At 34.8% G+C, this 19,256-nt stretch overlaps 1 protein-coding gene across 1 annotated transcript in view; it reads right to left on the bottom strand.

The window, feature by feature from the left end:
- The window catches only part of sti (citron rho-interacting kinase sticky), a 37,318-nt gene that overhangs the window by 2,929 nt on the left and 15,133 nt on the right, over positions 1–19,256 (bottom strand). The window contains exons 8-19 of the mRNA XM_088232213.1: positions 18,334–18,787; positions 12,076–12,261; positions 11,351–11,509; positions 10,924–11,043; positions 9,625–9,718; positions 8,191–8,333; positions 7,263–7,498; positions 5,798–6,056; positions 3,411–3,578; positions 2,394–2,747; positions 1,443–1,696; positions 342–507 (exon numbers count right to left, since the gene is read on the bottom strand). Coding sequence (XP_088088339.1) covers positions 342–507; positions 1,443–1,696; positions 2,394–2,747; positions 3,411–3,578; positions 5,798–6,056; positions 7,263–7,498; positions 8,191–8,333; positions 9,625–9,718; positions 10,924–11,043; positions 11,351–11,509; positions 12,076–12,261; positions 18,334–18,787 — 2,593 coding nt within the window. The remainder of the gene's footprint in view (positions 1–341; positions 508–1,442; positions 1,697–2,393; positions 2,748–3,410; positions 3,579–5,797; positions 6,057–7,262; positions 7,499–8,190; positions 8,334–9,624; positions 9,719–10,923; positions 11,044–11,350; positions 11,510–12,075; positions 12,262–18,333; positions 18,788–19,256) is intronic.

The raw sequence follows: 19,256 nt of genomic DNA, 5'->3' as shown, positions 1-19,256 counted from the left end.
TCAAAAATGTTTTCCCTCTCTTTGCAACAGATTTAAACATGAATTATAATCCCTAGGGAGGAGATACAGCCGGTCTACAAGCGTTTGGACATACTCAAAACATTGTTTATAACAAAACACTGAACTTAAAGCCTTGAGAAGTAATTATAATGCTATGGTTTTCAACTCATATTTTAATAGTCAAATGAGCAAACATTACAAAAAATATTGGGGATTATACTGTCACATTACATTACGAGTATTAATGAATTTTAAAGTTGGTTTCCGCTCTCCTGCAAAATGACCAATGCAGACATACCACAGTACTTCTGGGCATGCAAAATATTGAGGAATGAGGTTACCTTGAATGCGTTTTCACACTCCTGTTGCGAGAGCAGCAAGGGAGCACAGGCGGGAGGCTGGAGGTCGGAGATTAAGCGAGCCCCCTCGAGGGCTGTGTCCCCGAAGCCACGCCTGCGCAGCTGAAGCCCGCGCAGCTCCATGTACACGCGCTGCAGTAGACCTTCCCTGCGGGGACGAGCGGACAATACAAATCAACAAGTATTTAAGTTAATTTTATTTCACGGCAACTTTCGGTGATGATTGATGACGTTAATGGATGAAGGCTTGTTAAGTTGTAAGTTATGACGCAAATTTTGTAACATGTACTTTTTTTTTAAATAGATGAAGATGCCAATGCCGATTTTACTAGACATCTGGATCTCGGCTACCTAAATGTCCACTGTTCGTGTGAAAACTGCGAGACGCACAGGAGCTCGCAACCAAAACAGGTCCCTAGAGGATTGTTGTGGACACCATTAGGATTGTTGCGCATCCGATAAAATAGTCAGAAAGTTATAATTTCCAGGTGAGATCTTAAAAACAAAATTGGATGACAAACCCAATGCAACACTCTGAAGTGCATCAATCTCATTCTCACCATGGGGACGTCAAAAACAAAATAACAAGACCTATAAGACGACTTCCAACTGGTGTAGGAGCTCCCCCAACAATAATAGGGAAATATGACTTTTTTTTCAATTTTAAAGTAGTAAAGGTCTATGAAAAAAAAAAAATTGTTACTTAGTAGCATAAAAAATATTTTTAACTTTGTAATTTTGAATTCCCGCGAAAACGATCATTGCATTGGTCACGCCCTTAATACATCACAATTCAGGTTTATTTGTTCCCGACCATTCGAATTTGTTCAGAACATTGTCACAAATCTTGACGTCACAATTATCAAGGCCAAACCTTTTTCTGGTGATGAAAACATTTCTCCGCAATATCCATATTGATTTTGAAAATACAATTAATTATTTTAAATCCATTTCATATATTTTTATCGGTATTCGTAGTATGTGATATTTCCCTATTAACAAAATCCTAGCTTTCAATATGTATTCAATTTTATTACACCCGTATGTTTCATTAATAATAAGTAAATACACGGGGTGACTTACTTCTCTACGCGCACCCAACCCTCCATGAGGGGCTGATCTCTGTCAGGCGACGCTTTCCTCTCTCGTGGGGGCGACGCCTTCCTCTCTTGTGGGGCCGTGAGGGGACGCGGGCGTCGCGGCGTGCCGTCGTTGCGCTCGCGCAGGACACAGGGCGAGGGGGCGGGGGAGGGGGGAGGAGCATTCTCCTTGCTCGCACTGCGGCTGCCGAAGAGCAGTTCTCCTAATCCCCGCTTCTTCTTGTTTGCCTCTTCCACCTAAAATGGTTCCATCAATCATCGTCAAATCACAAAATAATTCATACCACTAATCTGAATGCAACCGTATTTATTTACAACACTTTATTTGCATATCGATCGTAAAAAAGCTAAAGCTAATAATAAAAAAGCTAAGCAAAATGTATCTATCAATTTTAAGAAAAAAAAATGTTTTGGACGATAAGACGCAGCCCATTTTTTGTTTGAATATTCAGTGTAAAAACTGTGTCTTATGGTTTGGAAAATACGGTGAGTTATTTTATTTTTTATTTATTTTTGCATAACAAGAGGCCAGGAGGCGCAATTACAGTGGTGAATTACATCACGGATCACCCAGGCTTGAGAAAAATCTCATTGGAATTGAACCCGGAACCTTATGTGCGTGAGTCAAGCGTCTTGACCACTACACAACGGAGGCCGCCAAGTTATACGTAACTATAAGCAAAATTGAATTTTATATCAACAGATGGCGCGTCGAGTGCAAAAATATTACATTTCTCGCAAGAACACTCCATTGCTATGCAGTTGTCAAAATTTCAACCACTTTCAGGGTGTTTTGTGAAATCGCTGGAATTGTTTAAATATTTCAAGACATACAGTAAATATCTTTGAAGATATAAAATAAAAGAAGTTTGTAGCATTGAAAAATTGTCCTTTTACCTGTATATAAATACACGAGTATAATAAGGATATAAACCTTAGTCTGGAGGAAGTCAATGAGCTTGAGGTGCTGGCGTATAGTGTCCTCGGCCTTGAGCTCGCGCTGGCGCCAGTGCGCGGCCTGCGCCTCCATCTCGCGCAGCAGCTCGCGCAGCCCCTCCGCGGCCGCCTCTGCCTCCTGCGCGCGCGCGCCCAGCGTCAGCTGCTCGCGCGCCTGCGCCGATCGCAGCGTGCGCAGCTCGTCGCCCAGCGCGGCCAGCTGCGAGCGCAGCGTGCCGACGGCGGACTCGGCCCGCGCGCGGCCCTCCGCCGCGGCCTCGCCGCGCGCCGTCGCGTTCTCCAAGTCTGTGCGCAGACTGCACTCCCGATTGAGGAGTTCGTCCAGTTGTTTCTGCAATTGCAAATATACCGAGGTTGGAAAAACAGAATGATATTGAAAGGTGAGTGGCAGATTCTAGACAAAGTACTTATCAAAAAACTTTTTTTATCGATACACATAGCATGCAGTGCTTTGCGTAAAATACATATTTAGTAGAAATTAACATTTTAAATGTAAAATGAACAGCAAATCCACTGGGATCTCAGTTTACACGTTTACGTTATACAAAAAATATTTTAACATTAATTTATCAATGCGTAAGATCATTTATTTTTTTGTTATTGTTCCTACTAATGATAAACTGTTTACAAATTTTTGATCTCATTATTCGGTACTTCGGTACAAAAGTATATTTAATCTCATTATTCGGTACATCAGAATTTGAGAACGCTGCGTTTAATAACCCTCAAATAAAAAAAAATTGCTAACTAGCATATTAAAAACATGGAATGAATTTCAATAATTAATGAAAAATTAATAAAGCTGGGGAGAATATTTGTATGAGAATGTATTATGTATTGTAGAATGTATAAAGAAAAATAGGACATAAACATTTTGGCGTAAAAAGCGTAAAAATTTAAAAACGAGGTTTTAGTGTTATGCAAAAAAAGATACACAATAAAAGGCTTCATTATGTGGCAGCATGAGATGATAATACTCAAGTTGATTGCTTACTTCTAGATCTAAATGTCGTTCCCTCTGTTGCCGCGTAGTATGCATGGCGTCCTGATGCTGCACGATGGCCCCCTCACACTCCCGCTGCACGCTCTCAAGCCTCACGCGTTCCTCACCGAGTTCTCTGCGCAACTCTTGACACTCCTCATCCAGTTTATCTCTTTCGTCCTGTGGGAAACAGAAGTACATACTTTATTTCAACATGTGGTGACAGAAAATGGCATCCAAAATTCGATTTCATTAAAGCACGTTTCTCAATCTATTTATTTATTTTACATGAGCATGTACATCAGAGCACACCTGCCAATTACAATGAACATAGAAATATTTTTTAAAACAGAAAATTTTATTAATATAAACTTGTAATCTATAAAACAATATAAAAATCAAAGACGACTAAACCTATACATGTCACGATACATATAGAGAAAGAGTCTAATACTGATAATCCTAGCATGAAAAAGATCCACTTCTCTTGGTAGGGTGTACATCAAACCCCAAAGCCACCATCAAGGGAAAATTGGTCCTGCATTCAGGAAGTAGTCGCTCGGTACGTATAATTTTATGCTCTCCAAAATATTGGGATTAAAAATTAACTGTTTACTATGGGTACTCCAATGAATGATCGGTTTATTATTTAGGTTCCAGTCTGGAAACTATGAAATATTGCATTGTACCATTTTAAACAGATATTTCTTCAGAGTAATAATGCGTAACCTAGAGAGAAGCCCTAACACTATGTTTCATAGAACGCAACGATGTTGGTCTGTTGGCTAGAAACCAATTTGTTTTATTTGACAACATAAACATAATGGTTCGATCGGATGCTTTTGTAGCTGTGCTTGGCTTTGTTCGTACATAACTTGGATATTTACGTTATAATAAATAAAAATCGACTATGGTGAATTGCAGTATGTTTGGTTGCAGCTGTCAGTTTTCACAGGTAATTAATTCCAAATATTTTCCCATGATTTACATTAATTTTTGGCATTTATTGTCCCGACACGTGTATTATGTTGCTTAAAAACTTTCTAAGGAAATGGAAAAATTGATATAAGTATCAACATATTGATATATTAATTTGTGAATTTAAGTATGTTTACTGTTGATAATGACAGTAGATTATGGGCAATATGTTAGGGCCACACTAGGCATCCATATAAAGTTTGAGTTTTTATAGAGTAGAGGTCGATTAAAATTTTACTCGAAAATAGCAACGTTAACCTTAAAATCGCATCTTAAATGACGTGTCCGAATTTCAGGCTGCTACGTTTCGCCATTTTGGAGATGTGACGGACAAACAAACAAATTCAACACAGGACTTTGGTTCAATGGAGTTGGGATTTATGTATCAATAAATAAAAAATAAACACAAACATGTATTTTCAGTTTTATAAAATAAATATAGGCGAATTATAGAAAAATAGATTGGAATGACCCTGCAATGATAAATACACAGGTACATATTTAAAAGTAATTACAATGCAAATTAATATCCATTTGGCAATTCTCGACCTGAGTACGGTCCATTGTTTTGCTGCGAACTGTAGCTAACTTAATACCCAATCGTCATAGAATGGTTTTCCTACGTTTGGGCTCCTCTCTAGGTTACGCATTATTACTCTGAGGATATTTTACATATACCTTACCAAAAATTGGATCCATCTCATGCGTGATACGCAAATCCACAGACCACTATACCACTGCCCTTTGATATTATTTTTCCGGATTTCTGTATTTTTAGTTCAGTTAAGTGCCACAAAATACTGGTGTGTATTTATTTACAGTTAATGGTTAAGTTAGAAATAATTTTATGCTAATTTAATTTACATGAAATCGTGGGGTAATTACTATGAAGGATTTTGTTAGCAGTGGACAGAAGATACAAGGTTGGGCGTTTGATTCGTATTTATTACACAGTGATTAAGATAAGGAACTTTGTTATGAAGCGCGAGGATAATGGAAATAACAACTGACCACATGCTGGAACTGAATGATATTACCACACCCTACGGTCCTTTTATAGGTCGCGTTCCTTTGTTCTTCGTGCCTCCATGGCGGTGATGAAGTTAATGTCCTTCAGAACGTTACATTGTTTATGTCATCCATCTTGCATTCAAAACATAATATATAGTATTCAGTAGAAAATTCTGGATTACTTCTTTTAGTTGTTGCATATTTCAGGTAAAATTATTTGGCGCGTGTGTGTCGTCGATCAATGGACTTTGTTCCCCCACAACTACAACTACGTAACTTAAAAATCAACATTTTTGAGGAGGAGGAAGATACAAAAATGTGTTTTTAGCGGTTAACTAAAAATGCTGATTTTAAGTTACCTAGTTGTTGTCATCAGTCTTCCAGCTACAAAGCGCTTGTTGCGAGCTTACCTGGAGGCGTTCGTTGGTGGCCTCCTGCAGCTGCGTGAGGCGCTCGAAGTCCAGCAGCTGGTCCTCCAGCATGGTGCAGGCGCCCTGCAGCAGGCGGTGATTGGCGTCCAGCGCTGCCAGCTGCGAGTCCCTCTGGAGCAGCGCCTCCTGCAGCCTCGCTCGCTCAGTCTCGCTGCCGCTCCCCGCCCCCTCCGCCTTCAGGCGCCGGTTCTCGCTGTACTGGAGCTCGCCCTTCAGCTTCATTATGTCGTTACGACACCTGGAAATATCAATTCATCATATATCATCCGCTGCTATATCTGTAAGTGAAAAAATATTTTCCATGTTTGGCAAATATTTGCTTACGTATCAGTTTGGCAGGTTAAAGAAAACAAGAACATATTTCGAAAAATAAATAAAGTCAAACGAGAAAAACGGGACTGACTGAATTTGCTTGTTATAATCATTACTTGTTATCTCAGAGAAAGGTTTTTAAATCCAATCACCATTGCATATTGCCACTATTGAAAATTATAATATATGCTTACAAACATACCACTTTCTAAATTTCAAAATCAGATAAATAAACGTTCATATTTTTTCACAATGTTGACAATGTGATAAGAATAGAGAAAACTTTTTACACACTTCAACATATTTTGCACCACATTCTATTTTACAAATATTTGCCACTTTTTCGCAAATTGAAACACTTCCGCTTGTTAGTAATCATGTTTACAATTCAAGGGTTAGGTTTTAACTTGTCTAATATCACCCACTCGTAATGTTCATTATGCATTGACCATAGAACATAAAATAAAAAAACATTGTAAAAAAAAAACCCAAAACGGGGATATCATTTGTAAACTACAAAAGAAGTTGAAAATTGTTATGAGGTGCTGAGCCTGTGCTTACTAAGTTCACAAAGCTTGGATTTTTACACGCAATTTCAACTATATGTATGATACTTTGCCAATGTTGTCGGCGAAAACCCCAATTAGGTATATAGACATTTATAGATATTAGATCCCAACGCCCAGAGGCATAGGTAATAAGTTAGTCCCCCATTTGGATATTATTACTTAGGTTCTTATTTTGAAAATTATGTTTTTAAACAATTGAAGAGTTTTTGCTCAACTGTTGACAATATTTTTCTCCGGTATGTTCGAGAAGAAGCTATAAAAGTGAATAAATGTATGGAGAAAACCGCAAAATGTCAAAATGTGAAAACCAACTAATGTTTCCTCATTATATCAGAGATTTCGCAATTTCCGTGATCGTTATAACCAAGTTTGACTGTGTATATGTTATTTGGTGCCGTCCTCTTCATAAAACTGGAGTGGGTTTTGCGCATGGGCGGTACTTACCCTGGCTTATTGAAAAAAAAGAGTTGGCGCAAGTTTCTATATCCAATTGCCCATAGCACTTCCTCATTGGCTACGTCCGAAACTGTAATAAATATAAAATATTACAAATTCAATATTACCTGTCATGTTCGGCCTCCAGCTTGTCCAGCTTGGCTCGCGCGTCTCCGGCCTCGCGCAGGGCTTCCTCAGCCTGCGCGGCCCGCTCGCGCATGCCACCCAGCTCGGCCTGCAGCGCGACCCGGCGGGCCTCAGCGGCCTCGCGCTCCTGCTCCCCCACCCGGAGCTTCTCCGTGGCCTGCTTGAGCTCGCGGCAAGCGATGCGACGGTCGAGGTCGCAGTCGGCGAGTTCCTTCTCCTGCAAACATCACAATAGATACAATCAACGTTTGTGGACAAAAACTTAATTTCACCTCTGTGACCATTTTGTGGCCGAGTAATCAAATATTTTACTACTGATTTACAGTGAATTTAATTTTTAGCAAAACCAAAACCGCAAAAGTTCAGTGCCAAAAATCGGCGTTTATTATAGTAAATAATACAGTCTGTTCTGTTTGCAAAACCTTTTCTGTACAGTAAATACCTTTTCTGAGGTAGGCAGCTTTTTAATTATTTTTTTATAATACAGCATATTTAGTCTTAGTAATGTTTAAAGATGATTTTAATATGCAAATCTTATAAAAGATGAAATAATATTTTAAAATATTATTTCATGAAAATCTTACAAAAATGAAGGAACTAAAAAAAATTTAACCATCAAGTGAATGAAACTGAAAAAAATATGTGGAAAAAAACTTCAAGAAGGAATAAACTGATGAAAAAAAATAGTAGAATCCAGTGAAATATAATGAAATTTGACAAAACAACATTTTTTAAATATGACACACTGACAAAAAGGACAAACTCTTAACTGCTGCTCCAACTGGTTCTCCATGGATGGCTATCATGAATGGCATCACCTTAACTTGTCAAACTCACATAGTTTAACAGTCCACATAGCTTAAATGTATACGTGTATTTTACAAAGTAGTAATAAGTAATGAATGTTACCTTTTTCCACAGAGCGGAGCTAGCCTTACGAGCCTCTTGCTTCAGCAGCGCTGACTCTTCGTGAGAGGCCTTAAGCTGTTTCTCTACCGCGGCAATACGCTCTTCAAAGAATTTGGCTTCTTCTTTCTTTTCCACCTTTTTATCTGGTAATCAATATGAAGCAAGGTGAATACAATTTATTTTCAAAATGTCAATGCAGTGCCTTTGTTCGTATGTATCCATATATACTAATATTATTTATTATTTTATTTTATTTCATTGGAAAGCCAACAGACATTTATAAATTTGTAAGATACAATTATTATATTTACACGTTATTGCAGGTTCTATTTACAAATGAATTTTGAAAAGATTTAGTGGAACATTCAGAAATTTTAAATGGCGATTGGTTTCTGGTCTGCATTACTGGGACTCTAAAATTAATAAGTGATAGAATCTTAGGGCAATCTATCATGTTATTTAAAATTTTATATATAAAAATGGCGTCAGCCATGATCCTGTGAGTTTGGAGTTCAAGTAAGTTTGTAGATTCATCTGGACCTGTATTCAGAACCAATGGCCTATAATTGCAATACGATATAAATTTTGATTGAATAGATTCAATTAGGTTAATGTATTTTTTGTATTGAGGGCTCCAAGCGGGAGATGCAAATTCTATAAAGAATTCTAAGAGTGGGCACATAGAATTCTCTCCCTATACGAAAGAGGAAACCTAACATTTGATATGATTTTTTTACAATTGAGTTGTTTCAAATGTTAACTTGTTGTCAAGAAGAACCCCGAGATCCCCCATCTCATTAACTTTATTAAGTACTTGATAATCAAGGCAACAATCATGGATAATTTTAAAGTTGTTCCTTGAAAATGTGAGCACAGAGCATTTTTTAATATTCAATTTTAATAAGTTTAATAATAAATGTGAAAGTGTGTTTGTTTGTGTTTCCTTCACGTCTCAACAGAGCGACCGATTGGCATAATTTTTGCTAAAGAGGTGAGAAGTATAATAGGATACTTATAATTCATCCCGGATTTTAAAAAAAGTGCAACGAAAAAAAATGTATACATCGACAATGATAAATACATTTCTTAATAATATATACAGTTTTAATTGAAATAAAATACAAGTAAAGAAAATTAAAGCTAGGACAAAAATTAAATAATAATGACTACCTCAAGACAAGATCTGGTTATCTAAGTTTAGTTTAGGGACTTATTAATCATAATATAAATACATGAAGATTTTTTGAGTTTCGTGTATTGTGGTTGTGAATAACATGATTAAATGTGTATTAAAAATTTGTGTGACCAAATGAACATTATTATTAGTTTTAACATTTGCTGACTTTAGAATTAGACTTGTAAACAATTTTTTTTTTGTTTACAAGTCTAATTTTTCAGGGCCTATCAAGTAATAAATAGTAATAAATATTGTACCATTGGTTGCCTCGATGTCGGCACGTCTCTTATCTGTTTCTAGACGCGCCACTTCTCCTTGCAGTTTGGTCAGAAGATCCTCCAATTCCGCGACCTAAATCAGGAGATATTTTTGACCTAAATTTACATACATTGTCACAAAAAATGTCAGCCTCGGTAAATCTAATGTTATATTGGTTGCATATTCTAGGTATTGTAGATTGTTTAAAATAGTTTTTTGATGCGTTTACAGTGTAAAACAGAAGATTTTGTCTTTTCAATCTAGATGGCACACGGAATGGAAATCTTTTAAGTAGTTTTATCAGAATCAATTTTATTATTTATTAATTTGAATAAAAATAACTGGTCTAACATTATTCTTCGATTTTTAAGAGAGTTTATTCCATGGTACGGCATACTTTCAGCATGACCAGAGAAGTTAATGTTTAACCGGTAGTCGACCTGCTTAAAAAAAATTTGTTGGACCCTTTCTAGCCTATTAATACTTACATTATAGTAAGGTGACCAAATAGGAGTACAGTATTCTAGCTGAGGACGAACAAATGTTTTGTGGATTTTTTCATATGTCTCAGCATGTTTAAATGGTTTCGATACTCGCATAATAAGTCCTACCATTTTATATGTTTTTTTCAGGACTGATTCAATATGAATATTAAACATTCGTTTCGTATCAATAATAACACCTAAGTCGCGAATTTGACTATCTGTTTTAGTAATTTCAATTTCAATTTATTTATTTTAAAAACGTTTATGTACATAACAAAAAAATTCAATGCATACATAAAACGAAAAAATGAACACTAAAATTTAAATATACGAAAATGGTAAAATAAAAAATACCCAGCAATTATAGAGAAAGAATGCAATCCTCTCTGAACTTTTTTTCACTAATATGAAAGATGTCAATATCCGAAGAGATACGGTTGAGTAAAGACATTGCTCTTCCTACTGGCATTACCATCGGCAGGTTGGTTCTGCAAGCAGGAAGATAAAACAGCTTAAGCTGTCTATGTCTAAGGTAGTCATTAGGAACATAAAGAAAAATACTCTCCGTTATACCTATGTTGATCGTAATACCACGGATCAATCGGAAAAAATACATAAGCAAGTGTGCATTTCTTCTTTTCTCCAAACTATTGTAGCCAAGCATTCCCAGTATGAAGTCAGACGGGTACAACCACGGATAATAATATAATCATGTTCACCTATATGTAATCATCATGTTCACTTCTTCGTAAGCATCATGTCCACCTCTGTGTAAGTATGTGTAAACGTCCAGTTCGACGTATTTATGAATACCTTGTTTCTATACTTGTCCTCTTGCTGTCCAACGGTAGTGAGACGTTTTCGCAGTGTTGTTTCTTCCCCGTGCCACTCCAGTGCGTCGGATTCTAGAGAACAAACGGTGAACTCCAACTCCTGCAAAACCACACCCGATAAGCACACGATAAGCTCATCAATAGAGATTCGATATTATCTAAAGCCCATACTCGAGTATATATATCGAGACCGGCTCTTGTTTTGAGGTAGTAATTTTAATTTTTTTGTACTAGCTTTAATTTAATTTTATTTTATTTTATTAGTGCCTGTATTTATTATAAGAAATTGTATTTACCATTATTAGAATGGACTGCATAAGTCCGTCAAATAAATTAATATTATTTTATCATATTATGTAGATATGTATAAAAACTTGCTAGAATTAATATTTAATGATAATTTTCACCTCTACACGACGCTGTAAAGCCTCTATCTCTTTCTCCCCTTGCTCTCTCTCTCGCTCCACCCGCGCTCTCTCTCTTTCTCCTTCTTTCCCCCTGCGCTCCTTGTTGCTCTCTGCCTCTCTAAGCCTTGCCTCTAGCCGTGGAATGCGTTCCTCCTGTTTCTGAAAAGTTAAAAAATTCGTAGTAACATTGTAACATGCTTACATAGTAGCATAAATACATCGGTCATCTTACATGCGTCTTTCCCATCACTGTCAATAACCGATTGAATCTCTTTGACACAAACACCGGTCACAGAACAATCTCTGATTTCCTTGTTACGAGTTCTAACTTCGTGCTATTTCTTATTTAGATTTATTGCTGTATTAGCGTCACTTTCATTCTTCGCATGGCAAGGATGAATATTTTTTGTAATAAAATCCAGCATACTGATACGAATTTTACTTTCCGAATCCGGTGTGAAAATTTCAATTTGAAGATTACAAAAAATACATCTTTATAATTTAAAGAAATAAGAAAGATATCAAGTCTTGTATCGTATGTAGACTAGTGTGACATCACAGGCACATAAGAGTTAAACGGGTATTAGTCTCTAGAATGAATTTATTGCAGTAATTTTTTTTTGTGAAAAAAAACAGGTTACGCAATACTGCAGTATCACCGTCGATATGTAATATTATATAAAATTATAATATTGATGCGATTGTTGGTGGATCACAGCACTGACCTTAAGGTGGGCATAATCCTTCTTGCGCTCCTCCAATTCCACCCGCAAGTTCTGCTCCGTATCTCGCGCACACGTGAGATCTCGCTGCGTCTCCGCCAGCTCGCGCTGCACCTCCGCCAGCTCACGCTGCCCGCCTGCGCTCGCGATGGATTGGCGTGTGAGGCGGCGCGCCTTTGCCATACTGTCCTGCAAGTAGAAATTGCATGACGATATTTAAGTTTATTAAATAATTGTTATTAACCTTTCAACAATGTTGAGGATATTGCAAAAATATCTTTGGAAAGAATCAAAAAATTTATGGATGCAAAATTATTATTGTTGTTATCATTTGTTGGCAGGCAGACTTTGCTGATGCGCCTATATCTCAAATACTGCTTTTTGTCCAAGTTTCCTTCAAAAAAGCATTCAAACGGTTTTTGAACTGGTTGACCAAAATGAAATGGACAACTAGACTTGGCAATTTATTCCAATCTAAAACTACCCTGCTGGAAAGGAAGTTTTTCTTGGGATTGAGGTGGAATTGGGGATGATAGAGCTTCCAGTTATGACCCTGTAAATTTGTATTGGGATTTAATTGATACATCTAATAAAAATTTCCAATGTTTAGGGGAAAAATCATAGTATGCATTTTATACAAATTCAAATTTTTATTTAGTACAACAATAAACATAAATAAATTACATTCCATGAGAAGAAAGAAGGCAATATTTTACTGTCCCTAGACTGGAACCTGAAGCTTTAGTTACCTTTATTTAATAAAATATGCTGCATTGCAATTTAGTGCCCTAAGCACCATTGGATACAGATAGAGGGGTATATTTTATTTTTTATTTATTTTGTTTATTAAGAAAAACAACAGCAATACAAAAAAATATACACAACATTATAAAAAAAACATAAAATAAAGCCAAATCAGTTTTCCACATAAATACAATTATAAAAATCCAGTTCAGTTAAATATAATTCATAGAAGTGCATGTGTGCGAGTTTTTTTTTGTGTGTGAGGATGCGTGTGTAAAAAAGTGGAGTGTGGTTTTGGTAGGTATGTGAGTATGTGTGTGATTGTATATGGGTGTGAGGGTAGGTTTAAGGACAGGATGATGATAAATGAGGATTCCGTTCTGGTTTCTGAGTTGGCCCTTAACGTACCTGGCTACCGCACCCGTCACACGAATCTATCTCTTTTCCATGTACCCACAGTTCGCACCAACTATGCTCAGAACTCTCCTCTGATTCGCTTGACGCGTAATTATAATTTATTTTTCAATAACATAGACATATTTAATTACAGTAAACTCACTTTTAAAACCAAAATTAAAAAACTATTATTTGAAAAAAATTATGTTTCGTTATAAAAAAAAATATATTTATATTTTTACATTATAATTTTAAATTGTTTCTATTCACTCATATCAAATACACACTTACCCTGTCCTTAAACCTACCCTCACACCCATATACAATCACACACATATTCACATACCTACCAAAACCACACTCCACTTTTTTACACACGCATCCTCACACACAAAAAAAAACTCGCACACATGCACTTCTATAAATTATATTTAACTGAACTGGATTTTTATAATTGTATTTATGTGAAAAACTGATTTGGCTTTATTTTATTTTTTTTTTTTTTTTTTTTTTTTTTTTTTTTTTTTTATTTAAATTTTTATTGATAAACCCTTACGGGTTACATACATTTAACAAAATGTTTTCACTTTTAAAATTCAAATTCTACTGTTAATAATAATATTTTTAACATCTTTTGTAAAGGTTGCCTGAGTCTTTTGTTTAGTTTTGTCTGGTAGTTTATTGTATAATTTCAGTCCATGGTTTATAAGTCTCGATTGTCCTTTTCTCGTTTTAAAAGATTGTATATGATATTTTTCTGAAATTCTCGTATTGTGTTCATGTTTACTACAATTTTTTTCAAGTTTTAATTCTTCGTCTACAATTACATCAGTGGCTAATTTATGAATAAATTTTAAAGATTCTAGTTTAAAGAGTTCAGTTACGTTTAATTGTTTAGTTTGTTCAAAAAGTTCTTTAGTTGCTGTTAGATAGGGAAGGTCATATACTAACTTTAATATTTTATTTTGCTGTCTTTGTAGTCTGTTTATGTCATTTTGATATCCTGTTCCCCATAGTAGTTGCATATAACATATTTTAGTTTTAACATATGCTTCATACATTAAAATTTTTTCCTTTATTGGAACAAAGTTTTTGATTTTAAAAAATAGACTCGATAAAGTTGCCACTTTGCTAATTAAATTGTTGATATGAATTGTCCATGTCAATTGTCTGTCTATTGTTAGTCCTAAATATTTAACATGTTCAATTTCAGTTAGTCGTTCATTATTTATGTAAGCATCTACTTTGTGACATTTTTTTCTAGATTCAAAATGGATAATATTGCATTTTTTTTCATTAAGTGTAAGTAAGTTTGTGTTTGTCCATTTAGTCAATATAGTAAGGTCTTCGTTTATGTCATTGTTTGTTAATACGTCTGTTTGATTTTTATAAAAAAGTCCAATGTCATCGGCATACATAATAATTTTCCCTTTAAAATTATACAGTGATAAGTCATTAATATATAAAATATATAACAGTGGACCCAAAATAGATCCTTGTGGGACTCCAAAATTTACTGTTTGTATTTTACTTTTTTTTTCATTTACAAAGGTATACTGCTTCCGATTAGTTAAGTATGATTTTAATAGTTTGTATTCTTGAGATTTTACTCCTATATCATTTAATTTTTTTATCATGGTCTCAATGTGAACCGTATCAAAAGCTTTTTTAAAATCTAATATTACTCCTGTGGTTGGAATTTTAGCATCCATATTTGTTTGAATATAATTAATCAAATTTACTAGAGCGGTTCCAGTTCCTTTTTTTTCTTGAAAACCATGTTGGTTTAAGCATATTATATTAAGATTTTTAATATGTCCCATTAATCGTTTATGAATACATTTTTCAAAGATTTTATTAAATACAGTTAAATTTGCTATAGGTCTATAGTTACTAGGTTCCGTTCGATCTCCACCTTTAAATATAGGAGTTATTCTTGCAGTCTTTAGTTCTTCCGGGTAGATTCCTAACTTTATATGCATGTTAATTAATTTTGATACGACCGGGCTTAAAATATCTTTGAGATTTTTTATGAGTGAAGGTTTAATTTTATCATATCCTGGCGATGCATTTTTTTTAAGATTGTCAATTATTTTACACACTTCTTTTGTCGTTGTTGGTCTAAGAAAAAAGGTACTATTTATGATTCTTCTTCGTTTTTCTGATATGTTTAGACATGGTCCATCTAATTTACTTGCAAGGTTTTGGCCTACATTGGAGTAATATTCATTGATAATGTTTGATATTTCTTCTTCATCATTTGTGAAAATCCCATCTTTTACATTCATTTCTTTTATACTAGCTGACTGCAATTTTTCTCCAGACTTGATATTTTTTATTATTTTCCAAAGTTTATTGCTGCTGCCTTCTGCTGATTTTATATAATTCTGGTAATATTGTTTTTTTGATTTTCTGATTTCATTTCTTAAATCTTTTTGAATATTTTTTAGTTCGGTTACAAGTTGACTGTTATTTCTTTCTTTAATCATTTTTTTATATACTTGATTTTTATTTTTTATTTTTTGAAATATGTTTTTAGTTAGCCAACCCTCCTTTATTGACGTTGTGAAGTTTCTCACCTTGGTTTTTGTGTTCTTTTTTATTTCGTTTTGGATAATGTCTTGTAACTGTTTAAAACTATTAACTTCTTGTATTTTCGCCACGAGATTTTCTTTTAATTTGACATAATCTGTTATTTCTAAGGTGTATTTTTGTTTAAATATTTTTTGTCTTTCGATAGGTATATCTATATTTAGATAGAGTGCTCTGTGATCACTTAGTGGAGTATCTTTGTAGTCTATTGTGTATTTAGCTTCTACAAAATTTGTTAATACATGATCAATAATCGAATTTTCTCCTCTGTGATTCCATCTTGTATATTTTTCAAGTGAAATTTCGTTAAGAATTACATAATTATTAGATATTAGGCTATTTACATATTCATTTGTTAGTACATTGTCTTTTTCTAATATATTGATATTAAAATCCCCAACTATTATTGTTTTTCCTTTATTTCCATACGGAAGTATTTGGGTTTCTAGAAGATTTATGAAACTATGTACTTCGGTTTTATTTGGTCGTCTGTAGATAGCACACAAATTTATTTTTTGTTTTATGAGACTTATTAAAACAATGTTTGCCATATCTCTGTTATTTTCAATATTTTTTGCTTCGTAATTTAAGTTTTTCTTTATGTACATTGCTACACCTCCTCCTCTACCTTCCCGGCAGGAGTTTATTACATTGTAATTATTGATGTCATATAATTCTGCTTCACTATTAGTGAGCCATGTTTCAGTTAGAATGATGAAATCGGGGTTTTTAAATTCACTTATCATAAGTGCTTTTAGTTCATCTATTTTGGGTTTCAGACTACGAATATTTATGTACAGTATTTTAAGGTTTTTAATGTGGTTATTTATTATAAAACTTGTTAGTTCAGGCTTTGATCCGGTTCTTTTTCCAAGTTTTTTGACCCACTAGAATTTTTTTTGTCTAAAGTATTATTTTCATTAGTATCACTGAAAACATTTAATATATATTCTTGTTTAATTATATCTATAATTCTGTATGTTTCTGTTTTATAAGCATTGTTGATGAAATATGAATTCATTTGGTCATTAAATATTGGGCCAATAAATTTAGCATGCTCAAATAGATTAGTTTTGTTTTTTATTTCTACGTTTAGTTTTGATACATTTAAGTTTTTATTTGTTGCAACCGAATGGACAATTACATTGGTATGCTTTAAGTTTTGGAGTATAAAGTAAAGATTGCTTAAAATATTAATAGGTGATTTTTCATGTTTTCCTGGGTATAAAAATACAAGATCATTTTTTGTTAGTTGTTTACACCCTTGAATAATTGTCGACATATAATTATCAATTGTTGCATCAGGAAAGATGTAACTGCTACACTGTACATTACTGAATAGATTTTTTTCTATTTTTTTTCTAAGTCTTCTCCCTTCTTCATCTCCGAATATTAATATTTTGATCTTTTCTCCTGGTGGTAAAAGTACTTTGTTTATTATTTCAAGAGGTTGGTTTTCATAAAATATTTCACTTTTTTTGGCCACATAATTATTTTCTTCATAATTATTCTTCTGTATTGTTAATTGCATTTCTTCTATATTTTTTTGCAATGTAAATATTTTGTCTTTTATTTCTTCTTTATATTTATTTAAATCCGTGATGAATTCTTGAGACATACGTTTAATCAATTTTGTATTTTCTTTGTACTCTAGTAATATTTGTTTTGTCATAATAGTATTTTCTTCAAATTGATCCTTCAATTTATTTATCATACTTTTATCTACATCTTGGGTTTGTTTACAAAAAGGACATTTGAGTATTTCTAAGTTATTTTTGTCATTTGGTGTAGGAGTAAGGGACCTTGATCGAAGATTTTCCAAGTTTATGTTTTTAGTGTTTCTTGGATCTTCCTTACGACATAAGGTGCATTTCCAGCTATCTCGGTAGATTTTCGACATTTTTTTATAATTTTCTGCTGTTGTCCCTGTACAGCTGTAATGGAATACTTCATAGCATCGACTACATTTTAGAGTTTTTTTTGGGCTCAAGCCACTATTACATATTTTACATTCCATATTAAGTTTTTTCGGGATATAAAAAATGTTTTTTTTTTTTTTTTTTTTTTTTTTTTTTCTTGTTAAATGAATAATATTTTCACTTTCGAAAAGTAAGTATATTAATCCTTATATTTCAAGTTAAAAATATAATATATTGCGATATTTTTATTTTTATCATTATTTTTTATATCAGTTCATTTTACTTTTTTTTCCATCTATTGAATAATTTTAATAGTACGACTATAATTATAATTAATTAGTTAATAATTATCCAATAGTTTTTTTGTTGATATCATAGATGGCACTATAAAATTACTTTTCAAATGGTTTTAATTGTTAATTATCAGATTTTATATTTTATAATTTTATTAGAACATTGTTTTTTTTATCTCACTATTCTTTATAGAGTTATGTTTTTTTTATTATGTTGTGTATATTTCTTTGTATTGCTGTTGTTTTTCTTAATAAACAAAATAAAATAAATAAAATAAATTCCTTAACAAAATATATTGTTAAAAAAATATTAAAACCTTATGGTCCTTCTGTAGGAGCTGTAGTTCCTCGAGCTGGCGCTGCGAACGCTGCAGGTCGGCCGCGGCGGCGGCCAGGCGCGCCGCCTGCTGCTGCGCCGCGCCCCGCAACGCCGCCGCGTCGCCCGCCAGTCGCGCCGCCTCCGCGCGCGCCGCCGCCCGCTCCGCGCCGCGCGCCTCTTCCCAGCGCTCGCGCGCCGCCCGCGCCGCCGCGAGCGACCGCTCCTCGAGCGCCGCGCGCGCCGCGTGCTCGCGCTCCGCCGCGCGCTGCAGCTGCCGCGCGCGCACGGCCGCCTCGCCCAGCTCGCGCTCGAGCCGCGCGCGCTCGGCCTCCAGCGCGTCCAGCGGGCGCGCGCGCTCCTCGGCCGCGGCGCGCGCCACCTCCGCGGCGGCCACGCGCTCGTGCAGCGCCTCCATCTCGCGGCGTCGCGCCTCCAACAGAACCTCCATTTCCCTGGAAATGATCAAAAATTGAGTTTAGTGTTGAGACGAAACACAGCGTCGCGCCGATTACATTTAAAAAATATTTTTATTTTTCCTAAAGTCATAACCAAGTATCAATTGAAATCTTTATAAATTATTTTTTTTAAAACCTTTATTAGCATTAGCATCACATTAAGAATTCTGGGCATAGGGGAATGAAATCCATAGCTAGTTCTATGATTATCGGTATGAAAGAGCAAGTTTTTTCCGAGTTTTCAAGCTGGGATATTTAATTTTATTGAGCTCAGTTGTCCAGGCGCATCAAAGAGTGAGTTGAGAATTTTAAATAGGACTAGAAGGTCAGATATATGCATGTATATGAGTATGTATGTTCATATATGTACACACGTGTGTGTGTGTGTGTATAAATATGGAACTATATAAATAAACATATATGTTAGACTGCCTTAGCATGGGTCTTCTCCTACTAGGCATTACTT

The sequence above is a fragment of the Micrasema longulum genome, unplaced genomic scaffold (assembly GCF_059751315.1).
Source record: "Micrasema longulum isolate JH-2025_06_02 unplaced genomic scaffold, ASM5975131v1 h1tg000957l, whole genome shotgun sequence".
Classification (NCBI taxonomy): domain Eukaryota; kingdom Metazoa; phylum Arthropoda; class Insecta; order Trichoptera; family Brachycentridae; genus Micrasema; species Micrasema longulum.
Note: the sequence above shows the minus strand (reverse complement) of the source record. Positions and strands in the feature narration are given on the sequence as shown.